The sequence below is a fragment of the Corapipo altera genome, unplaced genomic scaffold (assembly GCF_003945725.1).
Source record: "Corapipo altera isolate COAL_440 unplaced genomic scaffold, ASM394572v1 24b, whole genome shotgun sequence".
NCBI lineage: Eukaryota > Metazoa > Chordata > Aves > Passeriformes > Pipridae > Corapipo > Corapipo altera.
In genome coordinates, this window is record NW_020884888.1 from 11183620 (window position 1) to 11198963 (window position 15344).

Genomic DNA, 15344 nt, shown 5'->3' on the forward strand with positions numbered 1-15344 from the left:
AAAGGTAGAAACTTTCAATTAAAAATCCCAAACCAACAACAAAACCCCAACCAACCAAACCCACCAAACTGTTAAAAAAATTCACTTGAAATTTGTGTCTTCCTTTATTACCAGATTTCAATTTGGAGGGAGGAAAGTTCTGGGAATTGAGGAATATTATCTGGTCAACTATATAGTTTATAACAGTAATGCCCACTACAAGTCACAGATTAATCCAGCCATGACAAAGCTTTCAACCATGGGAACTTTCCTATCGCATACGACTACTGGAATACATGACTCGTTTGTCATTTCTGCCCAACCCATAGGGAGACTGTCCCAGCACAACTCTGCCAGCTCACAAAGGGGAGCTGCAAGCATATTCACAATTTCCTCTAACCAGCGTCTTTCAGTCCCACCTTTCCCCTGCAGCTTCATTCAGGCAGCTCAAGCTTCTCATTTAAAGTAAATGCCCCACTCCACCTCCACACAAGTATTAGCAACACTTATTTTTGCACCAACTCTTTCCCTTGCACTCCCACTGAGAGGTTTGCTGGATGTGACGGCCAAAGCTGACCCATGTCTTCCCAGTCCCTCCTAGGTTCAGGATGCACCAGCTCGCTCCCACACGGCTCATTTCCTCCCCCATCTCAGTTTCAGCACCTCCCACTGACCTTGGCAGGAGAGTATGAACTCTTGACTATATATAGTAAGGTGCTGAAACACTTCTCACATAATCTGTGTGGGCAGAAGGTGGGACCCTACTTGGAAGGGAGCACATTCAGACTTGCCTTAGAAAAAGCTGCTCTTCCTAAATATCAACAGTTTCAATGTAAATACTTCAGAGTATACCCTCATCTACTGGGTGACTCCTAAACTGGAGCCATTACGTATCTCTGAATGGCCCTTTAACTATGAGCACAGTGCTTTAGTATCTCCATTAGGAAAAGGTGCCTATAATAAAAACTACATATTACTCTAAATTTGAAGTTGCTTTCAAGTGCTTATCTTAAACATCACTTACTATAGGTATCATATAACTAATGCCAATTCTCACAGTATCACTCCACTACAGATTTTACTGGGAAAACTGTTTTCATCCTCAGGAACTAACAAAAAAATCCAAACTAATCAACCCATTAAAAAAAACCAAAAAAGCACAAAACCAAACCAAACCATAAAGCAAAAGCTTTCTAATAGCAGATTTCAAAATCTGAATTTTTTTCACGTGTTGTATTTTTTCCTTTCCAGCCATTTTCTCTCATCTACTCCGTGCTCCAAACATTTACCAGAAATGAACAATTTGCACATAAACATTTTCTTTCAGGAACAGAAATCCACTATTTTGTTGGGTTTTTAACTCTTTTCCCCAAAATTCTTTTGATAATTTTGTGAATCTTCTGGTTGCACTAGAAACAGCCTTGGTTGACAGAGATCACGTGTAAACTGCCTTCCTCATACACCACATGCATTTCCAGAAAAAGGACTGTGGTAGTTGTTTGCAGCACCCTAACACATATGCATGGCAGCGTTGGGGTTAGTTTCTCACCCTTAACTACTGTGGCAATATTGGTAAATTTCGGCAGTGACAGCTTTCTCAGCTCAAAAGTGCTCCCATTGAAACAAACAGAGCTCTGCACTAACCTCTGAGCCTTTTCCCAATTGAAGAGTCCTCCTTTCTGCATTACCCATGGACCTTTAAGCCCCCTACTTCATACATACAGACTTATGTGAAGCAACACTGAGGAATAAGGTGCCTTAAACTTGGATTATGGCAGTACCCAGCTATTGGTCTCATGTAGCTTGAGACTACACCCTTGCCTCTGAACGCAACTCTTTTTCTTGAGGTGGAAAGCAAAAGCCTATCCAGTGACCTGCAGAGCAGAGATATTCAGGAACAGGCTTTCTCTGAAGCACAGATACAATGTGAGACTGAGCACACTGTCATCTCAGTGAGCCGTGTGAAAGACGAGCTAATACACAGGTTATGAGGACGTCCTTTAAAATCCAACCCTTCAGCTGTTGACTTGCAGTAGCATTCAGGCTTTTCTAGGAACAAATTCAAGCCATAAAATAGCACTTTGGGTCAAAAATAGACCTTTAAGGAAATTAAAAAGAAAAAAGAAGAAAAAAACCAATCAGAAATCATGATCAGTTACCCTCTTATAAGCCGATCTTATCAGAGTTGAGTCACACCAACTATAAACTAATCTCCAGGAAACAAACCCCCCTATTACCCTTGGTCTGGAAATTCTTTGTAAGCAACACCTAATTTTTGCCTGTGTAAGTGTCACACAGAGACCATGTGAAACAGTGAAAGCAAAGCTCAACAGAGGCATCAGCCAAAGTTACATTCTGAATTACCACCACATTATTCTTCAAATAGATACTCCTCCAGCAAGATAAAATTTAGTTGGGTTCTCCATCTAGCTGCATCCTTTAATACTGACTGTGAGGCGCAAGTGGAACCACAAGAGCTCCATCTTCCAGTTTTCACCCCAGAGAATCTCCTTCTTCATGGGGATCCTCCACAGCTGGTGAGCCGGCAGCAGCTTTTCCTGCCTTTACAGCAGTTTTAGTGCCTCCTGCTCTGGATTGAATGCTACAAGGCATAGTGGGAAACTACATCAGGGGTGCGGGGAAGAAGCATCTTCAGCAGGAAGCAGAGGCAGAAGCTTTTCAAAGAATGAGAGAATGAAAAGGCCAGGTAGCAGATCACCAGAGGAGAAAATACACTGTATCTTTAGGTCTTTAGGTAATAAAAACAATGTGCAGAAGCCACACAGCTGCAACTGTTTTCAAAGAACAGACACAGAAAAAAAAAAATGAAATTAAAGAATCAGGCTTTAACTGATGTTCAGAGCAGTTCCTGGCAGCTAGTAGAATTAGAAACATTGCAAGAACCACAACAGACTCACTTATTTAATGAGACAATACTGAAAGGCTACATGATGGGCAAAGAATTAAATAAAAAAGTAGATTTGCCAAAGAAAGAGAAGACCAAGGGCATGATGGAATAAGCTTCATTATAGCCATACACCTGAGGAATTAACTACAGGTCAGATTTGAAAATCAGTGCTTAATAAGTTTTCTCAAAATAAATTATGGAAAGAGGACATTCCAAAACAATCTCCCCTCCACAAAAAGAAAAATAAAATCACTATACTATAGATTTAATACTAGATTAATGTTTCTATGTCTCTCCTGAGAGTGTGGAGGAGGGCTATGATTCTCCATTGTCTTGTTTCCTGTTAGACCACATGAAATCCAAATGCATAGGACATTGTGTGCACCTCTATGTCTGTATTGCCAAATACCTGAGTGTGAAACACTTCCAGTGAAAACTGTCCTCTGCTTATGTATTTCCTATAGCGGATTAAATAAAGTATCACGTAGCTCTGCAACGTCATACAATTATACAACTACAATTATATATCATATACATACGGGAAAGTAGGCATTTTTTATTTGGCATTAAAATCCTGGTCCAATGAATTTGCTGTCCAACTTCCCTCCAGTTTCAATGAAGACTTTTTTTGCTGCAATAGTTCATGGTCTTTCTCATTTTTAGCTAATACAAGTCTTCAGGAATGTGCAATACAGGCAAATTTTAAGTGTTGAGTTCCAAAGTCAGACTTTGGGGGCATTGGAGAGAAAAGTCAATACACAAAGCAGAGCTGCCTTTAGTGTTAAGCCTCACTAGATGTGAGAATTTGGACAAATATGTGCTTTTTTGCCTTAGTTTCCCTGAAACTAATGTTGGGCTCTAATGATGAAAAGTCCTGTAAATAGACCAATGAGTTATTATTGCCATATAATAATTAGCACTTCAGGGAACTTTAAGCAAAAAGCATAAAAAGTAGCCTAGCTTCTCATCTCTCAATTGGTTTGACTCGAGGCACTTTGCCAGGGCAATGTAGGAAAGCTTTGGGCTGGATTCATGGGAGACACTGGGGCACACAAATCCAGCATATATATGCTACTGGCATCCATTACACTCAACATCTAACTAACCCTACGGATACTTTTGTTTCATCCAGGCAAAGCCCTGATCTCCAAGCACACCTTACAACTGCTAGACCCCTGATTCCTCTGGGCAGCTACACGCTTCACTCCCGCCAAGCCATGGTGGGATTCATATTACTTCTAGTCAGCGGCTTTTAGCATAGTGAGTCCTATACAAAAGAAAAAATGGAAGTAGTAGGATCATTTTACACATATTAAATAAATTGCTCAGCTAGAATACAGAAAATGCAATTTTAGGCCCTACTCTGAGAGATGCAGAGCAAGCACTTTGAGTCCACTGCCCAAGTCTGCTGAGGAGACAGTTTCCCTGGGTATGATCTAGAGGAAGAACAAGAGCAATGTTTGCTAATTGATCATTGCTCATGGTTTCCATACCTGCCCTGCCTTGGTTTAACTTACAAGAAAGAAAAGCAGTTTTGAGGTGAATATTATTTAAGTCTTGGGGAAGGAGCATGAGACAATTCTACCACGTGTCTTTGCTTTCAAATTCTCAAAGAGTTTCATCCAAAAAGTTACCTATAAAAGCAAGCTCATCTCTTTCCAAAACATTTTTGGAGTTAGTTAGGGCCACATCCTTGTACACAAACTGAATTGCAGTTGTCTCACATGGACACAATGCCAGTTTTGACAAAATGCCTTTACCAACTATACAAACCCAGAAATGTGTAGCCAAGCATCTCTCTACAGTACTGCTCTGGCATCCATTCCAATAAATTTTCTATTAAAAGACAAGGAAACCACAGGTAGGCTTCAAAATTACTGAATGGGTATTTAACTTGTGAGGAGGTGTGAAATCAGGAAGCAAGGTACAGGTAGTGGAGGATTCCACAGCACTGCCTTTATATTCAAACAGCTCAAAACTTCCAGGCACCCTCTGCATTCACACAGTGCAAGCCCATTTTTTCGTATGATATCTCACATTACTGAAGCTGGAGTCAATTTGGATGTGTGTGGAAGTAACTGGAGGTTTGCAGTATGGGTGGTCATGTGCTGAACGGGCAGTATCCTTCACCTGGATAGAATCAAAGCGCAATGCTGAATGCTGCATCAACTGGGGCTGACTGTCCAGGTACTAATGAATGCTTAACTGGCATTTCCTAGATTTCTAGTGCATTCACTGTTAGGAAATCTGAACAAATTTAACTCTCAGTTACCATGTTATTTTTGATGAAAAAAGCCTCACAGTAAAAATCTTAAGAAATACATTTTTATAGACATTTCCTAAATTCTGTAGATCTTTGCAGGGACAGACTTAATCTCTTTGCTGATATGAAGGGGAAAAAAAAAAAAGCTGACCATTGACCTGACCTGTCTGTTTATCTTAAAAATCATGAAACAGCAGAGAGAATACCTTCGAACCTGTTTCTGACTACCTTCTCTCTGTTTCTAATGGTTCCTTGGGACAACATTCAAAATTTGATCAGTCCCTTTTCTTCCTCGTCAGACTACAAAAGAACAAGCTTCTAGAACCACAGTGAACAGGTGCCTCTCTTGTTACCTGTGATTGGATTTGTTTGTAATTCCCAACACAGGGCAGTCAGCTTTGTTGAGCATAGAATCATTAGCAAATTTGCAGATGACACTAAGTCGGGGGGGGGAGTGTCGATCAGCTGGAAGGCAGGAGGACTCTGCAGAGAGATGTGGACAGACTGGAGAGTTGGGCTGATTCTAACGGGATGAGGTTCAACAAGGCCAAGTGCCAGGTCCTTCACTTTGGCCACAACAACCCCCTGCAGAGCTACAGGCTGGGGACAGAGTGGCTGGAGAGTAGCCAGGCGGAAAGGGACCTGGGAGTTTGGATTGACAGGAAGCTGAACATGAGCCAGCAGTGTGCCCAGGTGGCCAAGAAGGCCAATGGCATCCTGGCCTGGATCAGGAACAGTGTGGCCAGCAAGACCAGGGAAGTGATTCTGCCCCTGTACTCAGCACTGCTGAGGCCACACCTGGAGTACTGTGTCCAGCTCTGGACAGGAAGGATATTGAGGTGCTGGAGCAGGTCCAGAGAAGAGCAACAAGGCTGGTGAAGGGACTCCAACACAAGTCCTATGAGGAGAGGCTGAGGGAGCTGGGGTTGTTCAGCCTGGAGAAGAGGAGGCTCAGGGGAGACCTCATCACTCTCTACAACTACCTGAGAGGAGGTTGTAGGCAGGTGGGGGTTGGTCTCTTCTCCCAGGCAACCAGCAGCAAGACAAGAGGGCATGGTCTTAAGCTGTGCCAGGGGAGGTTTAGGTTAGATATTAGAAAGAATTTCTTTAGAGAGGGTAATCAGGCATTGGAATGGGCTGCCCAGGGAAGTGGTGGATTGTCTGTCCCTGGAGGTTTTTAAGATGAGATTGGATGTGGCACTTAGTGCCATGGTCTAGGAACCACGGCAGTGTTGGATCAAGGGTTGGACTTGATGATCTCAGAGGTCCTTTCCAACCTGGCTGATTCTACAATTCTATGATTTGCCATCCCAAAAGACATTTCTGGCCATTCTTTACTTCTGATTGTGATTAATGGCAATCCTATGCCATGTGCTCTAGGATGACCCTGCTTGAGTAGGGAGGTTGGACCAAATGATGTGGTCCATTCCAACCTGGCCCATTCTGTGATTCTGTGATTGCTATTGACAGTAATGTCTAAATTTTTCTGGAGAAAAAGAGTGACACTTCTATATTGTTTTGCATGCAGTTAGTAAATGAGTCAGCACCTTCTTGTAAAATAGTAGTAACTTCAGTGTGCTGAATCACAGTTTCAAAGGTGGTTTAAGGTTCTCTTATCTGCATAGGCAACACATTTTTTTGTTTGCTTCAGCAGGGAGGCTATTACTCCGAGACTGAAAAAAGGTGGTTGTGGTCTCATGTCTTATTCTGACATCAGCATTTAACTGTTTCAGTTTATTGCTTCTGCATCTTCGCATGAGAGTTTTAATTCATTTTTCTAAGTGATAGCTAGAATCTTTCAGAGGTAAATGTACAGCCCACCCAAACTAGTAACTCCATGCTGTCACAGGCTTGGTTAATGAGTGTGGGCAGAGAAAAGGTCATGTAAAAAAGAAACTGTGAAGAAGAACCAGAATATGTAGTATAGATTAAAAAAAGAGGTTCTTTGAGTATGAAACATCTTTTCCTCTTGAATGAAGTACCCTATTCTTTACATGTCCCAGGGCTACAAAACCCAGCCCCTCCTAAGCCACCTTGACCTTCCTGTGTGCCTCTCTGTCACTCTCCCCTCCTCCTGCTCTCTTCCCACATCCCTTGACCACTTAGTCGAGAGGTGATGGAGGCAGTGTGCTCAGTGACTGCCTCTGTGTGACACATGTTGGCACCCCAGCGATGAGCACGTGCTGCCTGGTGACCTGCACTGTGCCATTAGTTTGGGCAGGACCCAACCTCTTTCTGCTTTCTCTCTGTTCAGACTCTTTTCTATGCACAGACATGAATTCTTTAGAATGGCTGGTAGGAAGTTAACATGCTTTTGATCCCTACATCATGTCAGCTTTAGCCAAAAGTCACCAAGCAACTTGCCTGCTGCCTAAGGTAGTATAAGAGCACAGCCCCACAACCCTCATGTTCTTAAGAAGGAGACCAAGAAGAAAGATCAACTATAAACTCTCTGCAGTGGAGGAACATGGAACTGGAAAAACGAGGTTAAAGTTCAGCAGATGTGTAAATCTTGCATTGGCTGAACTTGCACTTCACAGTCTTTCTTCATTTCCCTGTTTTTCCTGATGAGATAGCTCTAGAGGAACCAAGAGGAGTAAGTGCTTGGGCTGTTTTTCCTCCCTCTCTACAAACTGTCCTGTTCCAGATGAAAAAAATTCAGGGGTTTTTTGCCCCATGAGAGGACTTCATTATATCACAACTTGTCCTTTCTGAGCCAAACCCTCTTTGTGTTGTAACCACTGGCAGGACTGACTTCACTGGGAGCAAGAGGTTCCTACATCCACATTGCCAAGTGAGTTCAGAGTTGGGGCTGTGAAGTCATTCTCAACACCAGGGCTTACTTCCAAACTCATGAAATCAATCCCATGCAATTTTCCCACCAAGCTCATGTGTGGAAAGCACAAACATGTATTTCCCTGTAGAGGTAAAAGTATGCAATCACCCTATCTACTTTTAAGGTATAATAAATTTTGCACTTTAGCATTCATTCTATAGTCCAGCACTTGGGTATTAATCATTTTGTTGCTTGCTTTTTATGCAGGGATTATTTTGGTAAAACTTTTCCTTCATATCCTCAAAGGAAACCGGAATAAACGATTGCCAAATGCCACATTTCCCATTGGGAAACAGTATTCTCAACCATCTGAACACTTGGTGTACCACTGAACAGCAAGGCTGTGCTACAGATAGTATTTATAGTATATTTTATGAGACCAAAAGTTGTCAGTTAAACCACTAGAAACTAATAAATGGGCCTAGTGTCATTTGAGTTGTCAACAGGATATAAGCTGATGTAAGGGGAACACCTACATTTTGTAGGCTTCTTTTGCATGAATAAATGTACCGTTGATAGTCATGCTTGACTTTGTAGGAATGTTTTGAGTAAGGAATATAGTAATTTCCTCCACTGCAACAGTAATGATCATTAGACCACTAAAAGACACTCTATAGGCATGCCTAATTCTTGAATATGATATTGCTCAGAAATCTCTGGTTTACAGTAAGAGTTCTCACATACTCTAGTTTTGTTCAGTGAGACAGCTAGTAACAGAAAAATCACAATATTGAAAACTGTCTCTGTGATGCAAAGGGTGGATGCTAAAACACACAGAAGAGGAAGATATTATTTCATTTAATAAACAGAAAATCCCTTTGAATTAAATCGCAATTTTTCAATGCATTAAAGCCAATAAATGCGTTGTCTAAAGTGTGAAATTGCATTTGTGTATATATACATTTATAAATATTATGTATATATTTGTATAACAATAGGAAAACCTTCTTAAAATAAAATAAATCAAATTCTCAATTGATGAGATTCTGTTCTTTGTCCCCTCCCCTCCAAAATATGTGCTGCGAGAGTAACTATTTCAAATAGCTGTCTGAGGAGGTATCAAGAGGCAGAGGTTCTTATTACCCTTCTGTCATAAATACAGAAACTATGGATGAAATATGAATCTAACCAAGGGCAAAGGCTTGACCACAAGGTTTCAGATCAAGAACTCGAGTGACAAGATACCAATCTATTTCTTTGTTTGGTTCTACTTATCATTAATATTTATCTGCATGATCGAAGAAAATCAAACTTGGTTGCAGATCATCAGGATAAAATGCAGTTTAATCAGTTTCTATAAGTTGAAAAATCTCAAATTTTCAGTGAAAGAACAGCCTGACCCTCTCGCATGTTAAGTTTGGAAAATTTAACACAAACATATAAGTGTACCTCATCTCCTCCAGGAATTACAAGCTAAAGCACAGATGGTACCCTGAAAATGTAAGTTATAATCTGCTCAGAGAACATGTGCTTTTAAACAAAGGCAGAGATTTCCCTGAAAAGGGAAGCCAAGTAACTTGCCTGTGTACACACTTACCAAGAAGAAATCTGTGCCACATTCTTTTCAGTTTGGAATAGGAAGTGTATGTGGGAAAGATTTTTCTAGAAATACATCAGCCTGTTTGAAAAAAGGAAGTAGAGAAAATCTCAATAGGTAGCGGATTTTTAACAATTTCTGCTATTAAAATTTAGATAGGGTTCTGATAAAAATTTGAGCCTTTGAGCTATGCTTTTGCTCATTAATTCTCTCCTGTTCAACAGAAAGAAAACACTGCACTGTTCAGTACTAGCATTAAACCTATGTCAAGTTGATCTTAAAAAGATAGGCAGTCTGAGGAAACTTGTATTTAGAGCTAGGAAGGACAAGTTCATCGTCAAGAGCCTCTTTTCCTATAATTTGCCAAAACCAAACACAGTAACAAAGAAGAAAGCCAAATCTCAGAGATAAACCAGAAATTTTAGATTTTTTTCACAATGAAATTGAGATAATAAAAGAAAACATGAAGAGTACACTTCATTTTACTACAGCAATGTTTCCAGTACACCTGAGATTTTGCAGTGTGGACTGGCGTTTGGTGGGATCATGCTAGAGTATGGCTGAGAGGAACAACTGACATTGAGCCAGAATTACTGGTGCGAGGGAGCCCCTCTAATAACTCACAGGGTATGTTTGCATTTGCAGGCGGAGATATAGCCATCTAAGCATGGACTGACCTAACCAAGGCAGCTTAAGCCCAGGGGTGCCGCAACAGCAACAGAGACTTCAGCACAGGCTTGCTCCGGCTGCCCCTGGGACTGCAGGGCAGATCCGTGTAGCCCACGTCAATTGACCCTTTGCTGACTTAGTTACAGTGTTATTGGGCACTCGAGCTTGGCTGAATCAAGACAGAGCTGGAGCTGTGATCATTCACAGCACATCCCAACTGCTGTGCGGAGTCCATACAGCTCGCTCTGGGCTCTGCTGGTTCTGCCGGTGGGAAGAATCTTTATACAGCACATCTCTGGCCGTGGCTCCTCTTTCACCAGACAGACAGCATAACAGAGCTACTATGCTGGCTTCACTCCAACCCAGCATTCCTCTGATGTGAAGGGAACTGCTGAGTTGTGGGCTTTCTTTGGCACTTCGGTATGGAGGGATGCAAACCACCTCAATTCCATGTGATCCCTTCATGCATCCCATGTGCTTATCAGAACAGCTTTATGGGAAACCCTGCTCTTTTTTTTGTTTTGTTTTTTTGTAATATTTTCCTTTTTTGGCTACAAAGATGGATTTCTTTAAAAAATAACTAAGTTTCCCACTGAAGAACTATCCTAAGCAGTTATCTACTCTCTGGCACCTAGCTACCAATCCACTTGTTCGGTTCTTTTTCACTTACTTGCGTAAGTAAGTGAAAGCAGTCAGATTGTAGCAAACTGACTGCTCTCGGGATTCCATCGCATGAATTCTGCCTCTTTAGTGAGAAACTAGCTGGGCAGTCTTCTCTATCAGTTGGTATGATAGTGTGATATTATTCCTTTGGCTCTGATTTCAGTGCAGACACGGTTCAAGTACCTGATCTATCTGCCAGCAAATGTCTCCTGTTCCAAGCCCATGGAAGTCAGAAACAGCCTTTCTGCTGGTTGGCCTCACCACAATTAAATAAAGTTATAACACAAATAAATCAGAATATTTAACTGGATGTAAGAATGCCAAATGGACAGGTCTCTCTTGAGGAGGCTTTTTTGCCATCATTTTAAAATCATGTCTTTGGAAGAAGAAGAGGTAAGGCTTTAGGCCACATCATTAAGTCTACCTTACATCCAAGTATTACTCATACGGTTTATCAGAACAATTATTTTCCAGCTCCTAACTACCATAAATACCTGAAAGAAAAGACGACTCAGTCCCTTTAACAAAAAAGAATACTTAAAAATAGCAAGGTGGTAGTCATATAACCCACTGCTCACTCCAGCTGGCAGAGTTCAGAACAGCAAGCATGTAAGATATTATAGATGTTCACACCAAACAGTATGGTGGTTACTGGGACAGAAGCACTCTCTTCCAGTTTTAGTTCTTAGATGTATGATATTTTTTTCCTCCACCTCTTGAGGCTAATGTCCAAAGCAGAAAACAAAACAAAACTCCAAAACAATTCCTATATCTAGCTTCATGGCATGTCAGACAAGTTAGTGAGGTTGAGGTTGCTGTTTTGGGGGTTTTCATGTTTTGGTTTGGGGAGTGGGGGGAATGATACACACTCTTGAATTTTTCAGCGGAGCTGTCTCTAGATAATGTGTGTGTGATTTTAGGTGGTCAGTATTTGCCCAACTCTGCAATCAATGGTTAACAACGAATTCACTAGTAACAAAGTTTGTCCATAGATTTTCTTGGGTTCCTGTAAACCCAAGACCATCTATTTATAAAACCATGGGAATTTTACCTTTGTCCTTAGTAACAACTTTTACATAGTAACCCCATAAACCTTCCCTTTCCTACTTGTTTACACACCCAGCCACTTGCTTCTTTTTTTTAACAAAGAAATATTTGTGCTCTGCCCCTTAAGTCACGTTCACCTCTACAACTCTTCCCTTTACCACTCCCCTGTTGCCATCAGCCATTTTATCCTCATCTCCAATTCTTCCCCAAGTTGTTGAATTTTCCAACCACATCTCCCTCTTTCTCAAAGTTGTCATGGTTCACCACTTAGGTTGCAATCTTTTCCACACCATCAGTGCGCTCACGTCCTTCCCCAAACATCGATCATCCCTTACTGCCTCTTCCTTGAGTCAGGAATTTACAGACAAGTAGTTACGGTTCAGGGATGAAGGCTATGTCAAATGTGGGGCACTGATACATTTTCCGCTTTGACTGGTTTTCCTGGAGCAACTGTATGGCACCAGAAGGCTTGTCAGCCTGGCTGTGCTGATAATGTCATGGAGGAAAGTGGCAATGAATCCCAATCTCAAGCTTCCCCAGCACTTGGGAAAGCTCCCTTCCCTCAGGCAGCCCTGCAACCTCATTGAGGCCATGCCTCTCCCTCACCAGTTCCTCACCAGCAAAGTCAAAATATCTGGAAAGGGGATTATCTAGCGATTTGGTAGGCCTGCTTATGTACCTATTTACTGGGATAAGCAACATTATTTCAATTAACAGCGACTTCTAATGTGATGAAGTTAAGCATATGTGCAATTATTCACAGAATGGGGGCTGGCGACTGCTGCCTCTTTGGAAAATGGCGGCACTGCCCTACATTTCCTTGTTAGGACTGCTGTGGGAGGCTCCAGGAAAAACACGGGGGTTCACAGCTGAAAAGAAAAACTCAACCACCCTCTATTATATTAGACATCCTCAGCTACAAGAAAACATAATTATTAAATTAAAGCCACAAGCTCATTTACTTAGTGACAGGAAAACCAGAATTGAAACGAATTTAACTCAGAGAAAGCCTTAAGGAAGAACGTGTTATAGGGCAATTTTTCAAAGACTAACTTAACAGAAACTTTCAAGCAAGCTTTCCAGAAGCCCATACTTTAAAAAACCCCCCAACAATACAAAGCACATACCTTTGGGCACATACCTGGGAGATCTGTGCTGCTTGGGATGGAGTTTCCCACACTCTGCTCTCCAGTGCCACAGCACCTCAGCACAGGCTGGCCGGGGCTCACCTGCTGCCCCACAGGGTGCGGTCACCCAGGGCCTGACGGCAGCTCTGCTTGGCACAGTCGGGCACAGCCCTGGTGGGGCTGCCTGGGTGCTCACAAAGGAGCCCTGGCCTGTGGGCACAGTGGTGGGTGAAGTCCCCAGACAAAGCTGCTCAGGCCCACTGAGACCCATCAGTGTTCTGACATCATTTTACAGGAACTCCCAGAGGGGTCAATTAATGCCAGTGCATGGTTTGTCACTGCTGCAAAATGGCTGCCCCCAGGGCAGCAGGAGAGCCCGGGCAGGCTCACATTGCCTCAGTCGGGGCACTGACCCTGAGGTGGTGAGGTGTCACTGTCATGGCTGTGCGCTTGTCCCACCACCTCCTCAGGAGCCACTGCCCAGCAGGGTGAGATGTGTGGCTGTGGCATGGCAGACAGGCAGGAGGGAGGCCTTCCATTTCCATGAGCTTATCCTACAGCCAGCATATTTTCTGTTTCCTTGTAAACAAGCAAGATGAGAAGGTGTCTGTCCTTCCTGAGTGAGAAGCAACTAACTTTCTTGTAGGTCCCAAATCTGCCTTTCAAATCCATTTTCCACCCCAAAAAATGCTCCCTTTGGGTATGTCGCTGGCTGTCCACAGTGTGCAGTGACAGGCTCTGATGCATGAAGCTCTAGCCAAAGGGTATTGTGGACTACATATTTTTACTTTGTGGGATTGTTTTGTGAATGATATCCTGATGTCTTCTGAACACCAAGAGTTCCCAGACCTCAGGCAGAGAGGTGAGACTCAGGTATCCCAGAGAAATCCCTGATAGTCTGGTCCCAGCTCTGCACAGGTGTAGGGGACGCCACTTTTCCTTCTCTGACTATAAACAGTGACATCAAACTGTTCTTTCAGAAAAACAAAAAAACCCCAAACCAAACAAAAAAAAAAAAAGATACCAAGAGCACCCGTGGGTTTTAAAAATGGTCTCCGATTATCTTTCAGTGGAAGTTAGGGTTTTTTGTTAGATACTGAAAGGATACAGCATACCCTGTGACATATTCTTATTAATAAATTAGTCTATTACAGGACTCTCCCTGTGTCTCTCTGTTACTGTTGCACAATAGTTTCCACTCTAACGCACTCTTCTCAGTCACCCACCTAAACTGCTTGCTCAGACTTTCACCCTTCGGGTTAAAAATTTCCATGCCTGGCTTCTGTGTGAAGCTACAACTTTTTGGAATTATGAGATAAAACTCGCTTCTGAGAATAAGAGGAAAGGAAAACACACTCCCCTGTGTCAAAAAACCCCAACCTCAAAAGAGAATAAAACGACGAAATAAAAGCAGTGCTTTTTCACTGCTCTGGGAATAGTGTAGGTTGAAAAAAAAAGTCGTTATAAAAAGTGTCTTGTAAAAGAGCAGAATTTTGCCTAGGCTTAAAGGCTGCTGAGTTGGACTTGACATGTGTCTGCATGCTTTAGTAAACAGTTAGAGTGTGCATTTATATACTTTTATATAGAGAGAGTATAAAGTGCATACTTTTGACATTATGTATGCTTTTCTATATATGTTTATCCATATATATAGTAAAAATGTGCATAATTATGTATAAGTCTGCACTGTGCAGATACAGATACTGTATATATAAGTTAGTAAGGTACCTATTGAGAATCAAATGCCTGAGAGGAGGAGGGGCAGTGCCCAGCAAAGGCACAGCTAGATGTCTGCCACACGCTTGCCGAGTTTCTGTCTAGACTTTCTAAGGTAGGTAATGATTTAGAAAGTACAGCCAGGGACACTGACTGAGGGTCTGTTGAATTTCGTCGTTTTTCCTCTAATTATTTTGAATGTTTTGAGACTTTGATTTCTTAAGGACTGCAAACACCTATGTGAGTGAGGTCTTGTTGTGTTTGCACATATCTTATATGTACCTCCCCCAGCTGCTCATCTCCTCAGCTGCGAAGGACTCCCACTTTTATAATCACAGACAAGCCAAGCTCAGTCAAATATCTACCAGGTAGGATCTCTACTCAGAGCAAGGGATTCTTATGCAAGCTGGTGGACTTTTGGCAATCTTCAGAAAGTTACATAATTCCATTTAAACTACTGTTTTTCTGTTTTAACTTCCTAAGAAATTCTGTAGAAAACTTTTGCTAGCAGAATCTTGATCACGACTGAAAACTAGGGAGAAAATATTTTCCATGGTAAGTGGACCTACTCACTTGGAAGAGAAATTGCTCAAGAGACC

The 15344-nt window shown here is 42.0% G+C and overlaps 1 protein-coding gene across 8 annotated transcripts in view; it reads right to left on the bottom strand.

Moving 5' to 3' along the window:
• Positions 1-13512, bottom strand: part of IKZF1 (IKAROS family zinc finger 1) — a 109374-nt gene extending 95862 nt beyond the window's left edge. For 3 of the 8 annotated variants that reach the window (XM_027643993.1, XM_027643991.1, XM_027644001.1), the window contains exon 1: positions 13030-13512. In XM_027643993.1, coding sequence (XP_027499794.1) covers positions 13030-13300 — 271 coding nt within the window. In that variant the 5' untranslated portion in view covers positions 13301-13512. Of the gene's footprint in view, positions 1-9523; positions 9605-13029 lie in introns of all 8 variants that reach the window. The other 5 variants (XM_027643992.1, XM_027643990.1, XM_027643996.1 and 2 more) reach the window with 4 other exon arrangements.
• Positions 13513-15344: the final 1832 nt, after the last annotated feature.